Raw genomic sequence first — 26,437 nt, forward strand, 5'->3', positions numbered from 1 at the left:
TTAATTATTTATTATTAATTTGGAATTTTTTATTTTTTTTTAATTTATAGTTTTTAGTTTTTAATTTTCAATTTATAATTTTTAATTTATAATGAAAAATTTATAATTTATAATTTCTAATTTCAAATTTCTAATTTTTCATTTCTAATTTCTAATTTTTAATTTCTAATTCCTAATTTCTAATTTTTAATTTCTAATTTCTAATTTCTAATTTTTAATTTCTAATTTATGATTTATAATTTCATATTTCTAATTTCTAATTTCTAATTTTCCATTTCTAATTTCTAATTTTTAATTTCTAATTTCTAATTTTTAATTTCTAATTTTTAATTTCTTATTTTTAATTTCTAATTTTTAATTTCTAATTCCTAATTGATTTTTAATTTTGAAATTTTTAATTCTTAATTTTCAAGCTTTATATTAAAAATTTTAATTTTTGATTTTGAATTTTGAATTTTTTATTTTTTATTTCTAAATTATTTATAATTTATTATTTATAATTTATAATTTATAATTTATAATTTATAATTTATAATTTATAATTTATAATTTATAATTTATAATTTATAATTTATAATTTATAATTTATAATTTATAATTTCTAATTTCTAATTTCTAATTTATAATTTATAATTTCTAATTTCTAATTTCTAATTTCTAATTTATAATTTATAATTTATAATTTATAATTTATAATTTATAATTTATAATTTATAATTTATAATTTATAATTTATAATTTATAATTTATAATTTATAATTTATAATTTATAATTTATAATTTATAATTTATAATTTATAATTTATAATTTATAATTTATAATTTATAATTTATAATTTATAATTTATAATTTATAATTTATAATTTATAATTTATAATTTATAATTTATAATTTATAATTTATAATTTATAATTTATAATTTATAATTTATAATTTATAATTTATAATTTATAATTTATAATTTATAATTTATAATTTATAATTTATAATTTATAATTTATAATTTATAATTTATAATTTATAATTTATAATTTATAATTTATAATTTATAATTTATAATTTATAATTTATAATTTATAATTTATAATTTATAATTAAACTTATAATTTATAATTTATAATTTATAATTTATAATTTATAATTTATAATTTATAATTTATAATTTATAATTTATAATTTATAATTTATAATTTATAATTTATAATTTATAATTTATAATTTATAATTTATAATTTATAATTTATAATTTATAATTTATAATTTATAATTTATAATTTATAATTTATAATTTATAATTTATAATTTATAATTTATAATTTATAATTTATAATTTATAATTTATAATTTATAATTTATAATTTATAATTTATAATTTATAATTTATAATTTATAATTTATAATTTATAATTTATAATTTATAATTTATAATTTATAATTTATAATTTATAATTTATAATTTATAATTTATAATTTATAATTTATAATTTATAATTTATAATTTATAATCTATAATTTATAATTTATAATTTATAATTTATAATTTATAATTTATAATTTATAATTTATAATTTCTAATTTCTAATTTCTAATTTCTAATTTCTAATTTCTAATTTCTAATTTCTAATTTCTAATTTCTAATTTCTAATTTCTAATTTCTAATTTCTAATTTCTAATTTATAATTTATAATTTATAATTTATAATTTATAATTTATAATTTATAATTTATAATTTATAATTTATAATTTATAATTTATAATTTATAATTTATAATTTATAATTTATAATTTATAATTTATAATTTATAATTTATAATTTATAATTTATAATTTATAATTTATAATTTATAATTTATAATTTATAATTTATAATTTATAATTTATAATTTATAATTTATAATTTATAATTTATAATTTATAATTTATAATTTATAATTTATAATTTAATTTATAATTTATAATTTATAATTTATAATTTATAATTTATAATTTATAATTTATAATTTAAAATTTATAATTTATAATTTATAATTTATAATTTATAATTTATAATTTATAATTTATAATTTATAATTTATAATTTATAATTTATAATTTATAATTTATAATTTATAATTTATAATTTATAATTTATAATTTATAATTTATAATTTATAATTTATAATTTATAATTTATAATTTATAATTTATAATTTATAATTTATAATTTATAATTTATAATTTATAATTTATAATTTATAATTTATAATTTATAATTTATAATTTATAATTTATAATTTATAATTTATAATTTATTATTTATAATTTATTATTTATAATTTATAATTTATAATTTATAATTTATAATTTATAATTTATAATTTATAATTTATAATTTATAATTTATAATTTATAATTTATAATTTATAATTTATAATTTATAATTTATAATTTATAATTTATAATTTATAATTTATAATTTATAATTTATAATTTATAATTTATAATTTATAATTTATTATTTATAATTTATAATTTATAATTTATAATTTATAATTTATAATTTTTAATTTTTAATTTTCAATTTTTCCATACAAATTCCAACGAGTTTAGCACCGCCCAAATTCGGCTGAAATTTTGTACAGAGCATCAGGGCATCAAATAGAACCGAATAAGAATGCAGCCCATCAAATAAATTGAAAAAGTGTTTTTTGAGCCACCCTAATAAATATGTATATATATATATATATATATATATATATTTACTAGTCGACCCGGCAGACGTTGTCCTGTAGAGTAGGCGAAAACGCGCGGTGAACGGCCCATGCGAAATTTCCATACGAATCTTAATTTTAGTTTTTCACGATTTGCTCAACTTTAATCGTAATTTTCGCATTAGGAAATATCATATAAACCCGTCGGAAACTATAACGAATGTTTCTGCTGAAGAAATGAAAAAAATCCATCCAGCCGTTTTCGTGTTATGCGGATACGAACACAGACCATTTCATTTTTATATATAAGATAAAATATATAATTTTTTGATTCTCCGTGAATTCCTCCAGAAGATAATTCAGGAATTTTCCCGGAAGTTCCGGAGGAATTCCTGGAGGAACTTCCAGAGGAATTCCTGGAGGAACTTCCGGAGGAATTTTCGGAAGAATTTCTGGAGGAACTTCCGGAGGAAATCCTAGTGGAACTTCTGGAGGAACTTCCGGAGGAACTTCCGGAGGAATTCCTGTTGGAATTTCCGGAGAAATTCCTGGTGGAACTTCCGGAAGAATTCCTGGATGAACTTTCGGAGGAATTCTTGGAGGAACTCACGTAGTAGCTATTGGAGGAATTCTTGGATGAATTTCCGAGGGAATTTTCGAAGGAAATTGTGCAAAAAAATTGCAGGAGGATTCTCCAGAGAAATTGGTGGAAGGGTTTCCAAAGAATATCTGGAGGAGTTTCCAGACGATCTTCTGGCGAAACTTCCTGAGGTATGCCTGGGAAATCTTCCGAAGATTTTTTTGGAAGAACTTACAAAGCTATTTCCGGAGGACTTCCTGAAAAAACTTCCAAACAAATTGCCCCGCCTCTATTGCCGATAACCAACCACGCTGCCACGTCACCACCGATTAAATTTAATAAATAAATAATAATTAAAAAAAATATATTGAATTATATAAATTGAATTACATATATATATACATACATAAAAATAAATAAAAATTTATCATAAAAATTGAAAATTAAAAATTAAAATTCAAAAACAAATAGTTAAATATTAAAAAATAAAAAATTATTTAAAAAAATCAACTGAAAATATTTAATTCAAAGATTCAAGTATTTGTAAATACCATAAAATACGTTTTAAATAAATAAAATTTGAAATTGTAGCATCTGAAATTATATTTTCGAAAATGAAAGAAAAAAATCCGAATACCCCCAACCCCGCTGCCGAAAGCGGGATTCTTCCTGACCTGGTTTTACGTTGTTTTTTTAGTTACATCAAAAATATTACGTGGAAAATGAATTACACTGCTTTAATTTGAAAATAAAATATCAAGTACGTCAACTTTTTGTTACGTCAATCAGATGTAATAAAACATTATATTTACGACGGCGATGATGTGCATCGAATCTTATGTGATATTACTTTTTATTTTTTACTGTGTAAGATATTAAAAGATTTCCTTCTCCTTCAGCTTAGCCGGCTACCATAAAGTTGGGGGGTTGGTCTTGTTGACGTTGATGGTGAGACCTGACCCGACTACATGAATGGGATCAGACAAAGCTCCGTTATGCTGCACTCTGCACGTAAAGGCTTCGTACTGCGCTTCGATGAAGCCGACGATTTGTCCGAAACTCCCATGTTTCTGATGGCGCCCCAAAGATTTTCGGAATTCTACTTGTTGCCATTGGAGAGTCGTGTCTATCTTCTCCTGTATCCGATCCTGAAAAAAATGTTCGAAAAATACCAACTTCCATATCAGCTTTTTTTGACGATTTAGAAGAAAATTTCAGGAAATTTGGCAATGGTTTAGAGGTGGGGTTTGCCTTAGCCAATAAAACTGTTAAATTATTTCAAAAGTAAAGAGTTAATCGCAGGTTTCGTTTATATAGATTCCAAAAACGGAGGTTGCAGTTGTCCATTTGAATTCATGACTAGGCTTTTGACATTTGATCAACTTCAACATTTTTTTCGTTTAAATGTAAATTGCCTTTGCGCCACCCCTAAACCACCTCCAAGTTGCTTGAAATGTTGCCAGGACTCAATCAAAAAGAAACTGATAGACATATGGGAGTCAGAATTTTCAAATATTTCTCAAATTCTACTACCCAATTGGGCACTCTCCGTAAGCCTTAGCAAGGCTCTCATCGAACGCATCTTCCACGGCTTATCGTTCGATGGGTCAAAGATGCTGATCTGACTGTATATAGTTGCTGAAGATGTCCTTCATTCTCAACACGCAAATGCGGTCGCTGGTCGACTTCCAGTGTTGTACCTACTACACAAAAAAAATCTGCACTTTGATTTTACACCATCGAACTAAACGAATATACCTATATTGTGTCTTGCAAACAAAATGACAACATCGTGATCATTTTCCAAGGCCCTCATAGATGTGAAAAATTTATGCGCAGTACAATTAGCACGTGCTATCAAAGCATTCATCGCCACAATCTACCATGTGGCGGCCAAATTTTCAAAAAATATCAAAGTAGTTTTTTTCTGGGGGTATATTTTTCTTAGGCGACAATTCTTAGTTTACAATGTTGTGAAAACTCATATGTGAATATGTACGTTATGTGGATGATATTGGTTTGGAAAATGTATTGGAGGTAACCACTTTCCCTTCGATGGAACTCGAACCCATGACCCTACAGTACGCTAGACTGGTGCTTTAACCAACTAAGCTACGAAGGACCTTCGTCGGTCTTCGCAACCTAGCGGCTCATAGCTTAGTTGGTTAAAGCACCAGTCTAGCGTACTGTAGGGTCATGGGTTCGAGTCCCATCGAAGGGAAAGTGGTTACCTCCAATACATTTTCCAAATCAATATCATCCACATAACGTACATATTCACATATGAGTTTTCACAACATTGTAAACTAATGTCCAAGTCGGGTGGTTTAATCCCCGGAAATAAGCAATTAACTTTAATTGAACCGACAATTCTTGTTGCGATTAACAATAAGCGGATGAGTAGATTTTTTTATGAGCGGTACAATACTTTTATTTCAATAAGCGCAACTAATAGAGGTATGTTTGAATTTTTTAAATGTCATGTCAAATAGTCAAATGAAATGCATAGCCACATAAAAGCGTTCATTGAAAATACTTTGGAGTTTTCTCTCTCTAGAGCATTTTCAGCGCGCGCGCTCTTATGGCTCCGGCGTGCAGTTCTACATGACATATTTGAAAATGCAAATATCTCCCTATCAGTTGCATCTACTGAGCTAAAATTATTTAGGTAGATGATATAAAATTAATGAGCAGAATTCTTTGACAAAGTGTCGAACAACACTGTCGGCTTCCGCCGGATAACTCGCCTCATGTTCTTCCTGATCACCATGAAGCCAACTTCACGTTCTACTCTGTTACCGCCGTTATAGTAGATGTGGTACTTGAAGGAAGAGCTTGCGATAAAATCCACCGTTCGCAATACGTTTTGAGTCATCTCCTGGATTGATGCCACGCTCACGCCGACCTTCTACAGCTCACGAGCCAAGTGTTTTAGCATTATACGCAATTTCTGCTTTGACACTGTCATTTGGACTGATGGCTATGCTGAGAAAGACACCTTGTCTGGGGAATGGAATACTCCTTTTAACAGAGTTCTACTTCGTTGTTTGGATGTTATTGCCATCTAAGCGAAAGTTATAACTATAACTAATTGAGCGAAAGGCTAAGATTGCCAACAATTAGTATTTTTCCTGTATTCAAATTGAAAAAAGAAAACTTTGTAGAGGAAAGATTTGCTACACATCGAAGTTATCAAATAATCTCGAATTTCTCGAATTTGCGTTACGTAATTTGTCTCGTTTCAGCAAATGCAACTTTTCTCCACTAATCTTTCCCTTTCCTGTCAACTCTCTTTTCTTTTAATGTATCCGAGACTTGTGGTACTGGTTAAGCCCAGCGCATGCTTGTGGTTGGGAACCGATGTACTATGTGGTCTAGCACATGTTAACGGTGAAGGCTTGGTAGGTCTTCACCTAACTTAAGTGTATATGGGAGGACGGTGTCGGCCAGAGTGAAGGCTGATACATTATAATTACAATTTGCGTTACGTTATTTGTGACAGCCCATTATAATTTATCTGGTTCGCGTCATACATTGCCATACTCTCTATGATTACACACCGAATATATGAATAAACTTTTTGTTTACTAGGGGGAATGGCGGCTTTGGCAGGTTTTGTTCTATTATTATCAGGGTTTTTATGACTGATTATGCTCAAATTTGGCCTAATCATTCTTTGCATATCAAAGAATATTGTGGCCAAATTTCATAAAATTCGGTCGACAAAAATCCTCCTGACAATAATAGATTCCGACTTTTTGGAATTTATTACTGCTAGTAAGATACTAGGAAACCATTAACATCTCTACATTGCACTTCCCTTCTACCAACAGAGCGAGTTCATGTGCTGGAGGACCGCAGTCTCCAGATCGACAGTATCACCATCGAGGACATGGGCGAGTACAGTTGCGAGGCGGACAATGCTGTCGGGTCAATTACCGCCTCCGGAAGTTTGATCGTTCACTGTGAGTATTGCAATCTTCTCTAACCATCGCCCAATTGTATTTCACCTTAAACTTCATGCCAAACAGCTCCACCGAGTTTCACCGTTCGACCAATGAACCAAATCGCTGAACTGGGCTCGGAAGCCCTCTTCGAATGTCAAGCAACGGGACACCCTGCACCCACGCTGTTTTGGTCTCTGGAGGGCAACCGTACTCTGCTGTTTCCGGGAACGCGCTACGGTGGAATTGAAGTGACGGAAAACGCCGACGGTACCAGCATACTGTCGGTGTCCAAAATCGATCGAATTGACAATGCGAAAGTGATTCTGTGTAGTGCCGTGAACACAGTTGGAAGCGTTAGTACGCGGGTGGTGCTCAGTGTGAATTTGCAGGACGATCGACCTCCGCCGTTGATTCTGCAAGGTCCCGTTAACCAGACACTGCCGGTCAAGTCCGTAGCCATCTTGCCCTGTAAGGCTGCTGGCGTTCCAACGCCGGTAATTTCGTGGTATAGGGACGGCATACCTGTATTGACTTCATCCAGGATCAACATCACCGATTCGGGAACGTTGACAATATCGGACTTGAGCAAAAATGATGACAGTGGACTGTACACTTGCGTGGCCAGCAGTAAATCCGGCAAATCGACGTGGAGTGCGTCGCTGAAGCTCGACGCTCCGACAAATCCCAACATCAAGTTCTTCCGGGCACCTGAAGCGTCAACATTTCCAGGACCACCTGGCAAACCACAAGTAACTGATGTTTCCGAAAGCTCGGTGACTATCTCGTGGGTTCCAAGTAACGCGTTGGGTGCCTCCAGTATGGTTGGGTTCACAGTGGAAATGTTCGGACGAAACGTTACTGATGGGTGGCAGGAAATGGCGAGCAAGATGAAAGACACAAGCTATACTCAAAAGGGACTAGTTCCGGGTGTCACTTACTACTTCGTGGTTCGTGCGGAAAATTGGCATGGGATTTCTCCACCTAGCCCGCTGTCCGAGCCGATACTCGTTGGAGTGGTGAGTTATTCATAAATAAAAATTTAGTTACTTGTATCGAACGAACCTTTTCATATTTCCAGAATGAGCAGAACTCTGGTTTGGACATGAGTGAAATACGAGCTACTTTGCTCTCCGGAGATGTTGTAGAGTTGGTAAACGCCACTTCAGTAGATTCAACGACTACGAAGCTTGTTTGGGAGGTAAGATGCTCTGTGATTTGTAGTGAAACGTGGAATTATATTCGAAACTTGAACTAATTTAGATCATCGACGGCAAATACGTCGACGGATTCTACATCTACGCTCGCAATTTGGAAGAGGACTCCGAGCGTTCCTACAAAGTGCTAACCGTTTTGAATGCTGGAAGTGTTTCTTCCTGCACGGTAACGGATTTACGCAAATTTACGGAGTACGAATTTTTCATCGTTCCTTTCTACAAAACGGTGGAAGGAAAACCATCCAACTCACGAATTTCGCGGACCATTGAAGATGGTAAATCAAACCATGCTCTGATTAATACGTCAATTCTAACAGAATTTTGTAATTCAACAGTTCCTTCGGCACCACCAACGGGTATGGAAGCTCTTTTGCTAAACTCATCGGCCGTCTACTTGAAGTGGAAAGCACCTCCTTTAGGATCCATTAACGGTGAGTGTTCATTGTTCAACCCCGAAATTGAATCAGCCTTTAACATCGTCACACTCACCAACAGGAAACCTTCAAACCTACCACGTTATCGTCCGCGGAGTTGACATCCGTTCCAATTACACCAAGATCCTCAGCAACGTAACGATCGATGCCACCTCACCGAACCTGCTGCTCGCGAACCTAACCGAAGGGGTGACCTACACTGTGAGCATCGCTGCCGCAACCGCAGCCGGAATGGGTCCATTTAGCAGTCCGGCCACGCTTCGTCTAGATCCGGTTACGAAGCAGCTGGATCAGACATCGCATCGCTATCCGATCAATCACGACAATGCCGATGACATACTGACGAAACCGTGGTTCATTGCCGTGCTGGGAACGATTCTGGCGCTTATGATGCTGTCGTTCGGTGCAATGGTTTTCGTTAAGCGGAAGCAGATGCTCATGAAGCAGTCAGCGCTGGTCGCTTTGAGAGGTAAGTGATACAGGATTAAGGATGAAATAATTCAAACCTTGATCTAAATTTATTCAACAAATCTCAAAAGAAACTTTACAATACTATTATCAGGTTCAAAGGATTATTATCTGGAAAGGATTTTCCGAAATCCTGGAAAGGATTTTCCGAAATCCTGGAAAAGATTTTCCGAAATCCTGGAAAAAAATTTCCGAAATCCTGGAAAGGATTTTCCGAAATCCTGGAAAGGATTTTCCGAAATCCTGGAAAGGATTTTCCGAAATCCTGGAAAGGATTTTCCGAAATCCTGGAAAGGATTTTCCGAAATCCTGGAAAGGATTTTCCGAAATCCTGGAAAGGATTTTCCGAAATCCTGGAAAGGATTTTCCGAAATCCTGGAAAGGATTTTCCGAAATCCTGGAAAGGATTTTCCGAAATCCTGGAAAGGATTTTCCGAAATCCTGGAAAGGATTTTCCGAAATCCTGGAAAGGATTTTCCGAAATCCTGGAAAGGATTTTCCGAAATCCTGGAAAGGATTTTTCCGAAATCCTGGAAAGGATTTTCCGAAATCCTGGAAAGGATTTTCCGAAATCCTGGAAAGGATTTTCCGAAATCCTGGAAAGGATTTTCCGAAATCCTGGAAAGGATTTTCCGAAATCCTGGAAAGGATTTTCCGAAATCCTGGAAAGGATTTTCCGAAATCCTGGAAAGGATTTTCCGAAATCCTGGAAAGGATTTTCCGAAATCCTGGAAAGGATTTTCCGAAATCCTGGAAAGGATTTTCCGAAATCCTGGAAAGGATTTTCCGAAATCCTGGAAAGGATTTTCCGAAATCCTGGAAAGGATTTTTCCGAAATTTCGAATAATTCTGCCCGAGCTCCCGAAAAAATTGCATCGGTTCTTGAGAAATGAATTAAAATTCCGAAAAAAAACTAACTCTTATTTCTCAATTTTTGGTTTCAGAGTTTTTATAGCTGGTTCAGGATTTCTGAAAAGTTTACTCATATTGAATTTGGACAAATTATTCCTTAAATGCAATTTCCTTTTGAAAAAGAGTTTTCCTTTCCTTTTTTCCTTTTTAATAGTAGATTTTTTTTTAAATAATGCACCAATATAAACAATCTTGTATGTTACCTCCATCCACAGGCCATCACGGAAACGGAGTCCTCAAGTTCCCTTCCCTCCCGCAAAACAATGACGGCTACTGGACCGACCCATCCGGCATCCTGTGGCGTCCACCCCGTCCGAAAGACCACATCCAAGATTACGCTCCGGTCTGCACGGCATCCACCCTTCCAGTGGATCAAAACACTCACAATCGGTATGTGGGAATCGATTACAGCGAATACCCAAGCGATTACGCCGAGGTGTCGTCGTTCCAACCGAGCGCGCAAAACAACAACACCTTGGGCGATAACGGCAGCAAAGCCCCGTCGGAGTACAGTGGAACTCGTTCGCCGGCTCCGTACGCGACGACCACTCTCATAGGCAACTCAAGATTTATTACAACCTCTGGCAGCGGGGCCAATACCTTGGACAATCTCCATCACCAGCAGTCCGGCTACGGGAGCATGTACTACAACACTGAGCCCTACCCAGTTAATGGGACGGGCAACGTTGGTCCAGGTTCGGTCGGCTACGGTCGCAACGTGTACTCGGAGTCATATTTCAATCCGGGCGAGAAAATCAATATCACCGAGAACAAGCTGGCATCGCTAAACGCCAATAACAGCAACAGCAACAACAACAATAGCAGTCCAGTGGCCGTTGGTAATGGAGGTTATCAATTGGTGCCGAACCACAGCGGAAGCAGTGCCAGCAGTAGTAGCAGCAGCGGCATCGGCAGTGGAAGATCCGAAACGACGAAAATCTTCCACCCGAGTCACTCCGTGCCGCACACTCCCTTCGGGACGATAAGGAAAAATCGCCTCAAATTAGCTCGACCTCCAATCAATAATCTGAGGATAAGCTTTGGCACCAACAATAGCAACGGGGGGCTGGATGCTGGAAATGAATATGGTAATCAACAGCACCAGCCGTCGTCGCATCAGCAGCAGCAGCAGAATCACAAGAAGAAAATGTCCTCGCTCAATAATTTAGGAGCGAAAGAGCAGTTGTACATAAAGATAGGCGAAACGAATCCGAACAGCAGCGGCAGTTGGAATGGTCATCTGGCCAATATCTACCAGAATGCGGCGACGGGCCCGGAGCCCTCGGCGGGGAAGTCACAGTCGTTGTCGTCGTCGGCAGGAACCGGGGAAGGTGAGGCCGTTTACCATCCGACCGGCAACCGCAGCGTCATTAGCTATCGGTCCGCCTCGGAGTACGGTGATGGCGTTTGAGTACGCCGGCCAGGTTCGCCGGGCTTTGGGTTGACTATTTATAATAACTTATTCTGACGACGCCAGCACGGACGTGAAAGAAGCGACAGCCACGCAGAATGGACGTTGAGCAACAAGACTGAGTGTGATATATGCTAAATCGTTGGTGTTTGCTTTGTGTTCCTCCCCTTACGATAGGACGTTTCGCCCATATGACTGCGAGATGGTTGAGCATCGATCTGTGGGCAGTGAGTGGCCGCCCGCAGGCAGGTGTTGTAAATGTGTAATGAGTAGATAGGTAAGGTTCAATAGCAGGAAAGGCAGCTGAGCACAGTGGAGTGCTTGTGTGTTTGAGTGTTCAACAAATACAAACGGTAAAATGTAAACGGCTCACAGTTAAATCTAATGAGTTTACTCGCATTTTGACCACCTCATTATAAATCACCCCACTGTGTAACTGCTGATGTTGTGTTGTTTTCTTTGACTTTTCCACCTGTAAATAATGGATGCCATTTGGCTGTTCGACTTTTTCCGGCTCTGATTTGGAGCGAGTCATTGATGTGTGTGCGCGTGTGTGTGGTCGAATGCATGCCCAACTTCGACTGGACAAAGTGATAAGTTTGTCCGCAACGGGCTGGAAATTCGAAAATAAACTCGACATGGGTTGACGGTTGACGATAAATCAAGACTGATCAGTGTGAAGGACTACCGATTGGGATGATTACATATGCGGCATTGTTTGGTTCGGTAGAAAATGGAAGCTTTACGGATATTTTAAGTAGTGGCCTAAGGTTGAGGATGTAATTTGATTGAAGCAACATTTTTATGTTTATGAATACAATTGATTCAGTTCTAATAAGATAACTTTGAAACAAATTGTCATTGATGTAGCAAACAACTTTATGTTTAAGAACATACATAATTTTGATTTCTTCAATAACGATCGTTTACAATTGGGGTTTGAAGCCATATATCTCTTTTGAAATCTTGTTTTAATAGCTACAAAGTCTATGTTCTCACCCGACCACCCAGCTTCCTATAAATAAATCATATCAAACGTATTTAATCAGTCCATTATAAAATTGCATATGTTCGAAAAGTATCAGCCCTGCAAGAATAATTGTTATGATGAACAAACGCATAATTGAAACCATAAAATTGCTTATTGAAAAACCAAACTATTGCCAAAACAATCAACTACCAACAATTGAATGAATCTCATGTTCAGCTATCCTACTTTTGTACGTATGTAACGCGCTTAAACTATGATAAGTGAAAAAAAACTGGTCTGAATTTCGGTTTCGAGCCAACAGAAGATTGTAATTAAAATATAGTTAAACAAAATTATTGACTAGCATTTGTTAAAACGTAGCAAAGAAAACGGAATGATGGAAGTGAGCGATTTGTCTATTTTGTTTTAATTTTACGCAAAGGTTAACAATAAAACTACATATTTGAAAAGCGGTGAAACAGAACCTACTCTGGAATGCTACGTTGTAACTGAATAAAAGTGGAAACCTACTTAAATGTAGTTAGTTATAAATAAAATAAAAGTCATCTGGCTGCTTGCACTGTTGATAGCTTTACGGCAAACCCTGACCTACTGACAGAACCCGTGTAAATGTATGATTACCGTCCGTAAGTTAAAACTAAAGTGGTAATAAGTCAGTGTATTGTTGCAGAACGAAATACCGAAATCAGTTACTCAACAGCTTGTGCCGCATTGTATATATTAATTCGTAAAGCGAGCTGCAAAACCCTGAATTAGACTCCTCGACGACGAACGCCTATCTAGGTTGTAGGTTACGTTCCAAATAAGCTGTATCATAGATGGGTGAATAAAAACTGTAAACTGGAAAATCAAAAGTACGTCAATATTGCATCATTCATTTTTGTCCGAACTACTCCCTCACGCGGAATCCAATTACAGCGAAGAATTAATGTGCGGTTTTTGTTCCGATTACCGCAGTCCGGTTCCAGTGTTCCATTAGTACCCTCCCTAAAACCGGAAAGGATCCTTCTGACCATGTCAAATGTGGTTTTTTGGCGTGCCTTCTCGTTAGTTACCTCTCGGCTCGGTCGGGTTTGGTAGGAGCGGAAGTCGGTGATCAATTTTAATTTAACACTCCATTTATCGGTTCATTGGACAACAAATCACCATTATTTAATACATTCGAGTTGCATTCAGTGGAGTGAGGGTGTCGCGGGGAAAGTGTCGTTGGCAAACCGAAATGAGAGAAAGTTTTAATTAGCGGTGGTTTATGGACTCCCATTTTAAGTATTTAAAATGCTTTAATTGACGTAATGTGACAAATCACTTCACGGAAGTTATGAAATCATCAGTTCGACTTGTAGCGATGATTATGAACTTGCCGTTCCGCGAAATATAGTGTTGCTGATACTGACTGCACTGCCTTTATCACATGTCGGTTACCAAAATTGGTAATTATTAAATGGCATTCAAATGCGTTAGAGTCAGTCAAAATTGTAGCAGCAATCGAAGCACATTAAAATTTTTGATTGTAAATCAAATCGGTAATCTTCTATATAATAAAAATGAGTTGTGATTTCCTTCCTGACGATTTAACTCGCGAACGGGTTGACCGATTTTTCCCCTAATTGATTCGTTTTGAGAACCGCTTGTATATACAAGTTTGTATATACAAAAATTTAATGAATTTAACGGGGAAATGTAAAAAATCATTAGAATACTATTTTGGGTCAGCTGTTGAGAAAAAAAACAAACGCACGTAAATTGATCTAGAGTGCGGTGCTGCAAATAGTTCATTATGACATTTTCACCACCCGGGCAAAGCTGGGTTTCTTTCGCTAGTTGTTGAATAAAATTGATAACTTTGGACACCTTAACGTAAGTAATTATATCTCTATATATAAAAATGAAATGGTCTGTGTTCGTATCCGCATAACTCGAAAACGGCTGGATGGATTTTCTTTATTCCTTCAGCAGATATGTTCGTTGTAGTTTCCGACGGGTTTATACGATATTTCCTAATGTGAAAATCACGAGCAGGGTTGAGTAAATCGCGAAAAACTAGAATAAAGATTCGTATGGAAATTTCGCTAGGGCAGTCGACTAGTGAATTATAAAATGCTATCACTAATAAATAACAAATATACTTTTCACAGCTTGAAAAGGGTAGTATCCTTCTCTCGAGAAGGACCCGAAACGAGGGTAATTCAACACATAGTTTCAGGATATATTTTTTTTAATACGGTCCCTAAAAACACTTGAGCGAATGAAACATTAAATTTCATGAACTATTTTATCGTAGTGAACAAAGCCAACAGAAGTAAAAACAAATTGATCAACCTTTTCTTGAGAGCCAACCCTTTCGAAATTCCGAGCCTCTTGAAAGGAGGCTTCCGAGCTAAAGTTTCCATCTCGGTAGATCCCGGGATTTTGGTTAATTCGAAATTTCCCGTTTCCCGGGAAATTATTTTTTAATTATCGAAAATCCTGGGATACCCGGGCCATGAAACTCTTTTCACTACAAGTATACTTACAATGTGCTTTCTTTGCTCACACAAATTTTATTTGTTTTGGGAAGTTAGGCATAGCTTCATTTTCGTACCTTGCATCAGTAATGAAAATATTGAAAAAAAATAGAGTTCTAGAGTTCCCTTTACTCTTTCTCGAACCTTTAGATTCTAGTTTTAGGTTCAGAAGAATATTAATCAACATTTTGGCTCGATCAGGTAGAAGTAGAATACATTGAACACGACGTTCTGTCCTTTTGATCTTCTATCCCACAGTCTTTCACACACTGTACTGGTTGGGGTGAACTGGATTCAAAAGTCTTTGATTTACTGATCGCCATATTTGGCCAATAAGTATTAGAATAAAAAAAAAATCAAAACTTCATCAATATGTTTTTTTTATTTGTAATGCATCCGCTATTACGCATTTTTTCCGAGGTACCCCCTGGCAGTGCTGTAGTTGTGAACTAAAAGCTAGTTAGTCGGCGTTACCACACATAGGCAATAGAGGGGGCGCACACTAAAAAATAACTCCAATACGGGAAAAATTGAAAATGGTTTTCGGACTCCGCAGAAAGTGAGAACGTCATAAAGCGCCTTCCATGACCAAAATGAAATCTACAACCACAAATCATAAATAAAGACCCAGGTACTGAAAGATTGAGCAACACATCAGATGGTGGGTTGGAGATGTTTTGTAGTTGCCATACTCCTAGGTGCAGGGGCCCATGGAGTGTCAATTGGCACATATCAGGATCAATACCAGTGAAGTCCTGATTATGGCATTCTGGCCGCGTGTTAACGACAAGATAGCGCAATAATAGTAATTGGATTTTGTAATATTGTGAAAGCGAAGGCTGGCAGTCGGACATTCTACTCTTTTAGTAGAGCCAGGTGACCCTGACTTGAATCGGCGAGTGGGCTAATGACTAGCCTGTCTTCCGCCCGTCCGTGGCGAGCCTTGTAGCACGCTGTCTAATCCTGGCACCAAGCTTTTGCTGCTGGGTGGGAGTAGGCTCAGATGCCGTTTCCTGACTTGCGCTGATCTGGCTCTGAACATGTAGGTGTAAACCAGGGCTGCCCAACGTACGGCCCGCGGGCCGGATGCGGCCCTTGGCTCCATTTTTTTGTGGCCCGCGGCGTGTAAGAAAAAATACTTCATATGCGGCCCGAAAGCCTTTCTATCTGACTCGAAAAGCTCCTTCTGAAGGTTATTACTAATTATAAGAATTAAATCTGGGCCAGTTTTGCTGTTAATGAGATTTTAACAAAACTGATGAGAGATTTCCAAGACAGAGAATCATCTTTAGATTACAAAGGAATCAGCAGTTTTGATCTTAATAAAGGTAACAACTACTTCAGGTATATACCTGAGGAAAGCTGTTAAAACCCGTATGAAGGAGCTTCAACTTCTCTTGGGAAACTTAAGGCCTAAACACATATGAGGCACCGGCGCGGCGATGACGGGAAAGAACACAAGCGTTGTGACACTTGAAAATTAAAGCAATTTGTATTTTGTTATACGATTGTTAATAAGAAACAAAAGTTATTCTATGATAAATCTTTGCACATTGCATTTTTTTACCAAAAAATGTATATGTGCAAAAACTATTAATATTCGTGATGCAGCGACGCTAGTTATTAGAAAAATCAACTTTACCTATGCGAGGAAACTTAACCACCACTAATTCCAAATTATGTTGAGGGAAATGGAAGTGATTTGCTGTGTTATTGTGAAGTTCGTTGGCTATCCCGTGGTACCTTGCTTGAGAGATTTTATTCTCTTCGAAAGGAAATTACACCATTTTTACAAGATAAAGCAAATCCAATGCCCAAGCTGCATGATCCTGAATGAATGAATTACTGAGATTTATAGTAGATGTCACCAATCATCTCAATAACATGAACATAAAGCTGCAAATCAAGGATCAACACATCGAACCTTTATTATCCAACATGCAAACTATTGAAATAAAATTGAAACAATTTGGCACAATTGATTGTCGAAAACGGATACATTTCTCAAATTCCGGTAGAAAACAGTCGAAACCTACGAACAGAAATTTTCAAACCTATTCGCTTATTTTTGAGAACACAGTTCCTCAACACCGTTCACTGGTTTGAATAACGTACTTAGAATGTTTCAAATGGAAATAATTGACCTCCAATGCAGCAACGTGCTCAAATCTAAATTTCAGAAAGACATATCTTTCGTAAGATATTTTCTCTCTCCAGAAATCATATCTGTGTGAACAACTCTTATCAAGAATGAAAGCAGTAAAAAGTAATTGTTGATCTTCATTATCTCGCTTGCGAAAATCGATCACCGATTGCGAAATCAATATGCGTCGAGCATTGGAAAGAAGCCAACAATTCCATGAGCATGAGCATGAGCATTATGACCGCACAATTCGTAGTTGCTACTCCGTGATTGATTGAACTTGCGAAATTGTACAGAGAACACAATGAATGGGGCTTGGGATTAGCTACCCATTCTCAATGTACACGTTTCGGGAGCTCAAATATTTAAAATCAATAACGACGCCGGCCACGTCCTTACGGTCTTATAGGAATGGAAGGATTGTTAGTCAGACTATCGTTGCTACTAGAGACCGAGTATACCTCTGCATATCCACGATTGTCTTGGGATAGGATATCGTCTTAGTTACAAAGGATAATTTATCTTGATTCACTTTGGTAAGCAATGCGATCTATGGGATGCAGAGGAGCGACATCCAATTTTTTTACTATGGATTTTGACAGGTTTGCCTGTTCGTTCTTTTTTGGGTGATAAATTTATCCCCCAGTGTCAAATTACCCCAATACTGATTTATTTTGCAATAGTATGTGCGCGAATTTTGAATGTTTTCGTTTTTACAGGAGAATATGATGCAAAACGCCCATGCCACTTAATAATGCAACATGATACAATCATGATTTAATAGGGGAAAAAGGAACAAACTATAAATCAAAACTATTTTACACTCGATTCCTTGCTTTAAACTTAAGAATGTTCAACTTATTTGCTCATTTCTTCAGAATGCTACTTTCACAAGGCACTGTCTATGCTTTTGTTCGTTTTATATCATGTTCACCCTCGTAATTGTTTATGTTGCATTCGCAGTGTATTGGTGACTTAGAAAAGATGTGACAAAGATGGCGTAGCTTGTCATCCCCGTGATGGGATGGGAAATGACACTAATACGATTTAAAAGTTAAAAAACATGCACGCCCGGTGGCATATGAAAGCTAAGGAGATTCGCGTTTGGGACGACCGCACGGAAGCGCAGCAATCTGTACTCACTTGTTCGATGGCTACAGCAAACTATTGAAGAACTCGCTTTTTTCGACCGCGCGCGACATGCGCATGAGCCACCGAACACAAGATAGATACTTTATTTCTTTCCCGACGACTAAAACACGCACTGCACTTACTTGTTCGATAGCTACGCTTATTACCGGCCGCGCAATGCAGAACAAATATTTCGGCCGATCGCGCGATCGTTCTTCAGTCCGAAACAAGAGAAATCACGCACTGAACTGATTTTTATTACCGGCCGCGCAATGTAGACCAAATATTTCGGCCGATCGCGCGATCGTTCTGCAGTCCGAAACAAGAGAAATCACGCACTGAACTCTGGAAAGAAGCCAACAATTCCATATAAAAAGAGAAAGAAAAGAAGCACACATAAAAAAATTTTCAAACAGGATTTAATTCATGCTTAGTTTTTCTTTTAAACAATTTTAACCATTCTGTAAAACTAAATGCCATTCGGGAAAAAATATATTTTATTTTGGTTATTTTGAAAATGTATAAAAAATGTACCGAATATTGTCTGGCCCGCACGCAAGTGGCCATTTTGAAAATTGGCCCGTTGCTTGAAAAGGTTGGGCAGGCCTGGTGTAAACCAATGCATGAACACCTTGCATACCGATAGGCATGCAAAGATAATTATGGGATCTTTGAGGGCGACTACTCCAGTAGGATTCGACGACAGCCACATGGGGGGCCTAACAATAATGAGTGATTCAAAAATTAATTCTACCTAACGATAATGAGTGATTCAAAAATTAATAATTAATTAATACCCCCAGAGTTTCCCCAGTAGTGATGGGGTGTAGCCTTAAAAACACGCTCGGCAAGTGACTATTGGATGTGGGTGGAGGCCGAGCATCTCGATAATATCATCGAGAACAGCTAAGGCAGCAATCCGGCGAAGGCGCTCAGAGCAAAGCCAAACGACGTGCGACCATAAAGGGTAAACGTTGTCTGGAAGAACAGATTGGGATTTTTTTTATTGGGATTTTAACCACTGCGACCATTAAGTTGATCTATTGTTGTAAACAGATTGGGATACATAGGGCGTCGACCCAAAAAGGCGACTTCTCGGCCCAAAAAGGCGAAAGGGGCCTACCAGACGCAAGTCGCCGGGCCAGAAGAGGGTACCAGCCGGCCGGTGCCATGGGCACATGGGACCGAAAATCCATGGCAGCTGGTCAGTAGGGCAAAGCGGAAGTCGAGCGTATCTCGACCTGCAATGAAAGCAAAGGATAAAGACGACCGTTTGGAAATGGCCATATTTCTGCGTATACCTTACGGATTTTCGATCAGCCAGCATTGGTCAGCATACTAGTTCTAGTTTCTGAGGAACGGATAAAACATGATGGAAGTATTCATTTATTTAGTCTACATCTATACAGATAACACTGAATCAACAATTTGACGCCACAATACACGGTTCGAGGCCGCATCTCTCCATCCTCGAATACGCCCCACGCTCGCCAAGTCGTTCTGCACCTGGTCTGCCCATCTCGCTCGCTGCGCTCCACGTCGTCTCGTACCTGCCGGATCGGAAGCGAACACCATCTTTGCAGGGTTGCTGTCCGGCATTCTTGCAACATGCCCTGCCCATCGTACCCTTCCGGCTTTAGCTACCTTCTGGATACTGGGTTCGCCGTAGAGCTGGGCGAGCTCGTGGTTCATTCTTCGCCACCACATACCGTCTCCTTGAACACCGCCAAAGATGATCCTAAGCACCCGTCTCTCGAATACTCCGAGTGCTTGCAAGTCCTCCTCGAGCATTGTCCATGTTTCATGTCCGTAGAGGCCAACCGGTCTTATTATCGTCTTGTACATGACACATTTGGTGCGGTGGCGAATCTTTTTTGACCGCAGTTTCTTCTGGAGCCCGTAGTAGGCCCGACTTCCACAGATGATGCGCCTTCGTATTTCACGACTAACGTTGTTGTCAGCCGTTAGCAAGGATCCGAGGTAGACGAATTCCTCGACCACCTCGAAGGTATCCCCGTCTATCGTAACACTGCTTCCCAGGCGGACCCTGTCGTGCTCGGTTCCGCCCACAAGCATGTACTTTGTCTTTGACGCATTCACCACCAGTCCAACTTTTGTTGCTTCACGTTTCAGGCGGGTGTACAGTTCTGCCACCTTTGCAAATGTTCGGCCGACAATGTCCATGTCATCCGCGAAGCAAATAAATTTACTGGATCTATTGAAAATCGTACCCCGGCTGTTACACCCGGCTCTCCGCATGACACCTTCTAGCGCAATGTTGAACAACAGGCACGAAAGTCCATTACCTTGTCTTAGTCCCCGGCGCGATTCGAACGAACTGGAGTGTTCGCCCGAAATCTTCACACAGTTTTGCACACCATCCACCGTTGCTTTGATCAGTCTGGTAAGCTTCCCAGGGAAGCTGTTCTCGTCCATAATTTTCCATAGCTCTACGCGGTCTATACTGTCGTATGCCGCCTTGAAATCAACGAACAGATGGTGCGTTGGGACCTGGTATTCACGGCATTTTTGAAGGATTTGCCGTACAGTAAAGATCTGGTCCGTTGTCGAGCGGCCGTCAACGAAGCCGGCTTGATAACTTCCCACGAACTCGTTCACAACGACAGACAGACGACGGAAGATGATCTGGGATATCACTTTGTAGGCGGCATTAAGGATGGTGATCGCTCGAAAGTTCTCACACTCCAGTTTGTCGCCTTTCTTGTAGATGGGGCATATAACCCCTTCCTTCCACTCCTCCGGTAGCTGTTCGTTTTCCCAGATTCTGACTATCAGTTTGTGCAGGCAAGTGGCCAGCTTTTCCGGGCCCATCTTGATGAGCTCAGCTCCGATACCATCCTTACCAGCTGCTTTATTGGTCTTTAGCTGTTGAATGGCATCCTTAACTTCCCTCAAGGTGGGGGCTGGTTGGCTTCCATCGTCCGCTGAACTGACGTAGTCATCTCCTCCGCTGCCTTGACTTTCATTGCCTGTACTCTCAGCGCCATTCAGATGTTCCTCGTAGTGCTGCTTCCACCTTTCGATCACCACACGTTCGTCCGTCAAGATGCTCCCATCCTTATCCCGGCACATTTCGGCTCGCGGCACGAAGCCTTTGCGGGATGCGTTGAGCTTCTGATAGAACTTGCGTGTATCTTGAGAACGGCACAGCTGTTCCATCTCCTCGCACTCCGCTTCTTCCAGGCGGCGTTTCTTCTCCTGAAAAAGGCGGGTCTGCTGTCTCCGCTTCCGTCTATAACGTTCCACGTTCTGCCGGGTACCTTGCTGCAGCGCGACCGCCCGCGCTGCGTCCTTCTCCTCCAGAATCTGTCTGCACTCTTTGTCGAACCAATCGTTCCGTCGACTTCGACCCATATACCCGACGTTGTTCTCCGCTGCGTCGTTAATGGCTGCTTTGACTGTATTCCAGCAGTCCTCAAGAGGGGCCCCATCGAGCTCACCCTCTTCCGACAACGCTGCCTCGAGATGCTGCGCGTATGCAGTGGCGACATCAGGTTGCTTCAGTCGCTCTAGGTCGTACCGCGGCGGTCGTCGGTACCGAACATTGTTGATGACGGATAGTTTTGGGCGCAGTTTAACCATCACCAGATAGTGGTCAGAGTCGATGTTAGCGCCACGATATGTCCTGACGTCGATAATGTCGGAGAAGTGCCGTCCATCAATCAGAACGTGGTCGATTTGTGATTCTGTCTGCAGTGGCGATCTCCAGGTGTACCGATACGGGAGGCTGTGTTGGAAGTAGGTGCTGCGAATGGCCATATTCTTGGAGGCGGCGAAATCAATTAGTCGTAGGCCGTTTTCGTTCGTCAGCCGGTGAGCGCTGAACTTTCCAATAGTCGGTCTAAACTCCTCCTCTTGGCCAACCTGAGCGTTCAAATCTCCTATGATGATTTTGACGTCGTGGCTTGGGCAGCTGTCGTACTCACGTTCCAGCTGCGCGTAGAATGCGTCCTTATCATCATCAGTGCTTCCGGAGTGTGGGCTATGGACGTTGATTATGCTGAAGTTGAAGAACCGGCCTTTGATCCTCAACCTGCACATTCTGTCATTGATCGGCCACCACCCGATCACACGCCTTTGCATATCGCCCATCACTATGAAAGCTGTTCCCAGCTCGTGTGTGTTGCCGCAGCTCTGGTAGATGGTATGATTACCTCTAAACGTTCGCACCATTGATCCCTTCCAACAAACCTCCTGGAGCGCTACGATGCCGAATCCACGGTCCTTGAGCACATCGGCGAGTATGCGTGTGCTCCCGATGAAGTTGAGAGATTTGCAGTTCCACGAACCGAGTTTCCAATCGCTATTCCCTTTTCGTCGCAGTGGTCTTCGCCGATGGTTCCGGTCCGTACTCTCTTGTTGATTGTTCGTTGCTTATGATTTTTTAAAGGCTGGCTTGCAGGGCCTGACACCAAACCCCCTAAATTTCCGGAGGACCATGGTGCACAGTTGCCCTCGCTGGTACTCGGACGATGATCAGCCGCCCCTAACATGGGGAACAGACGCTGTTGTGAGCCGATCCTGACATGGAGAACAGACGCTCAATAAGATTTGCACCTCCGGAGAGGAGCAAACTCCCCTTCCCTGTCAGCATACGACCATAGTTCCCACCGGGGTTGGTTACCCGATCTTCCCTAAGGTTGCTCGTATCCCGGCCAGCACCGCGGGGAGGTAGAGATAGGAGTTGCTGGGTAAGAGGCTAAGGACCGCGAGATGGGGTCTATTTTATTCCTTCAGGTACGCGAAGTACCAATGGTACGCTTTACCCAGCATTTGCCGTGCCGTGATGGAAGTATACGTCACTTAAAATGACAAGCAGAAGAAAAAATGCATTAACATACCCTCGAAAAACCCGGAACATCTCCGGTGGCCAAGGACCAATCTGAGGTTTTGAATGGGGGCAGAATACTAGAAAAGTTCACTTTTCATAAGACGAGTTAATACAATCTCATTGAATTCCACCACTTAATTGTATCTTGACAGATACGTATTTCGAGCTCAAATGTAAGGCCGTCTTCAGTGTCTCGTACTTGACTCGACTCTTGACTACGAGACACTGAAGACGGCCTTACATTTGAGGTCGAAATACGTATCTATCAAGATACAATTAAGTGGTTGAATTCAATGGGATTGTATTAACTCGTCTTATGACAAGTGAAGACATTCCACTAAAAAGCTCAAAATAATTTTCTTACTAGAAAAGTTTCCAATCCGCCAGTGTGTTGATCGCGTATGCTGCCACAAGAATTGAATCCCCGTAGACTTCTAAGGTCATAGGCGAAGCCGACGATCTTGACATCAGAAGGGAACTTTAGATTCAGAAGTCCGTCGTACATAATATTCCATAATACCGGGTCCAATAATGAGCCTTGCGGTACTGCTGCATTAATTGGAACACTTCTCTGACTGGCATCGGTCTCGTATAATAGTATACGGTTCTGGAAATAGCTAAGAATATATGTATAGAATACCTCGCCTTTTACATTGGAACGCTATCTCAGTTTTCTGTCTTTACCACGCTGTCAACGTCAAACGTGGACTTATCCTTACGGAACCTGAGCTGATTGCTTGCGAGGCCGCCCGTACCCTCTGATCCTCTCCAGCAACTTGCCCGTCATGTTAATTGGACGGTTTCCCGGCTTTCGGTAACAGAACCAACCAATCTGCCTTTTCCCATCTATCGGGAAAACTACTACAGTCATGGAGACATCTCTGCATAGATGTTCGCAATGATTGATGCCTTGAGAATGGTGTTCGGAACTCCATAAGGCCCTGGAGCTACCATTTTGGCCTACACGCACCCGAATACTAGAATAGAACGACTAACTCATGTCAAAGACTTGGGCGTAATTTTGGATTTCCAACTAACGTACAAGATGCACATCTCGTACGTTGTGGGCAAGGCTTCCAAAACCCTGGGCTTTATCTTTCTTTGGTCAAAGAATTTTCTGACATTTACTGTCTGCAGTATCTGTTTTGCTCACTGGTGCGGTCTATACTGGAGTATTGCTGCGCCCCGTTCGGAATCCCAATGAACGGTGCAGAACAAAATGAGTCCATGCAACGACGTTTCCTACGATTTTCTCTGCGTAGACTACCGTGGAGAGGTCCATTACGCCAGTCAAGTTATAATATCTGCTATCGGCTTATCGATCTGGAGCTGCTAAGGAATCGCCGTGACATTGCTTGGGCCGTACTGGTTACAGTTGTTTCGCAAGGCCGAATAGTTGTAGCGATATTTTGGAACAAAATATATCAACGTACAGCCGAGGGCACTTCCAAATAACGCTATGCTAAGAACTACAGTATGAACGGTAGTATTGAAGGATTACAGCGGTTATTTGTTACGGTATCAACAATCTTCTTCTTCAACTTGCCTTATCAGACGCTGCGTCGGAGATTCAAAGAATTTTTCTCATCGCGTCAGGTCATGTTTGAACTCAAATTTTTACTGCAGGCGCCTCCATGCTGGTCACGTTTGAACTCCAATTTGCACTTCAGACGCATCAATGCTGTTTGATATATACTTGATCCAATATGAACGCCTCGACAGGTTACGTTTGGACTCATATTTTCACTGCAGGTGCCTTCGTGCTGATTGATAAATACTTGTATAAACGCCTCGACAGGTTATGTTCGAGCTCAAATGTACACTATGAAAGCTTTTTTGATGCGCAGATTGGTATTCAAATATGATTTTTTCATAAAATTCTGTATGTAAACAATTCGTTCATTTGGAATCATCTATAATTTCAATATTCCTCTTTGTGGATCACATCATATCCGGAAACGGAAAGTGCTTCACATCGTCTTGCATAAATTAAGTAAGCTAATGTTACAATATAAATGTTACACTGCTCTAGCATTTTATGAAAATTTAAATTATAATTTTGAAAATAAAAATTAACTCGAAGCAAAATATAAAGCTTGTTAGTCGCCGACTAACCCCGACCCCCGCAACTACAGCACTGGGCCCCTGGTACCCCAGATTGAGAACCGCTGCTTTAAGCATTCAGATATGCCTTCGATATTGTCTTTTGCGCATTCTTTCGGGAATCTCTTCAGAAAATCCTTTAGATTTTTTTTAGGAATCCTTCGTAAATTTCATTTAGAAATTATGTTGGGAATTTTCACGAAAATTCTTTAGACATTCCATACGAAATTTCTTCAGGAAATTTTCCTTTAGGATTTTTTGTTCGCATTTTCCATAATTTTCCGGTTGATTTTTTTTCAACCGAATTTCCAGAATAATTCTTGCATGAATTTTGGAAGGAATCTTACATTCTGGGGAAATTTACAAACGCCTTTCTAGAGGTTTAACTAAATAATCCCTGGAGGAATATCCAAATGAGCTACTGGAAGAATTTTTTTAAATTATTCTTGGAAGCATTCCAGAAATAATTTCTAAAGGATTTACTGGAGAATTTAAAGAAAGACTTTCCAATGGAATTCCAAACAAATTCCTATTGGAATTTCATATTCTTTTAGATTTCTACAATAAATTGTCCAGCAACATCTGAAGGAACTTTTTCGAGAATTCCGCCACGAATTGTTTGAAACTAGATTTAGGATTTGCCAAACAAAACCAAAAATATCGGGATTGCTGTCGATCCATCACCATACTTCTTCGGATGTTCTCAAGAAATCCTTAGGAATTTACTTTAGGAGTTGCTTCCGAAATTTCTTCAGTAATCATTCAGGTGATATTACATGATTTATTAAAAAGTTCGTTCGGAAAACCCTCCCTTAAGAATTAATTCGTTTACTCATCCAGAAATTCTTCAGGCGTACCTTCGGAAATTTCTTGAGGAATTTTATCGTGATTTTTTTTTTCTCTCTCCTAAGAGAAATTTTTCAAAAATCCTCCGCAAATAAATAAAGAAATACTTTCAAAAACTGCCTATCCCTAAGGAATTCTTCGAAAATTGTCTAAGAGTTCTTTTAGCAACCCTTACAGATTTTTTTCTGGAATTCCTTTACCAATACTTTT

General features: G+C 38.6%; 1 protein-coding gene across 1 annotated transcript in view; it reads left to right on the forward strand.

The window, feature by feature from the left end:
- The window catches only part of LOC134212799 (roundabout homolog 1-like), a 331,449-nt gene extending 317,944 nt beyond the window's left edge, over positions 1–13,505 (forward strand). Inside the window, exons 8-14 of the mRNA XM_062690970.1 lie at positions 7,105–7,236; positions 7,303–8,234; positions 8,297–8,416; positions 8,479–8,707; positions 8,768–8,863; positions 8,928–9,335; positions 10,462–13,505. Coding sequence (XP_062546954.1) covers positions 7,105–7,236; positions 7,303–8,234; positions 8,297–8,416; positions 8,479–8,707; positions 8,768–8,863; positions 8,928–9,335; positions 10,462–11,657 — 3,113 coding nt within the window. The 3' untranslated portion in view covers positions 11,658–13,505. The remainder of the gene's footprint in view (positions 1–7,104; positions 7,237–7,302; positions 8,235–8,296; positions 8,417–8,478; positions 8,708–8,767; positions 8,864–8,927; positions 9,336–10,461) is intronic.
- The last annotated feature ends 12,932 nt before the right edge of the window (positions 13,506–26,437 follow it).

This window comes from Armigeres subalbatus, chromosome 2, assembly GCF_024139115.2.
Source record: "Armigeres subalbatus isolate Guangzhou_Male chromosome 2, GZ_Asu_2, whole genome shotgun sequence".
NCBI lineage: Eukaryota > Metazoa > Arthropoda > Insecta > Diptera > Culicidae > Armigeres > Armigeres subalbatus.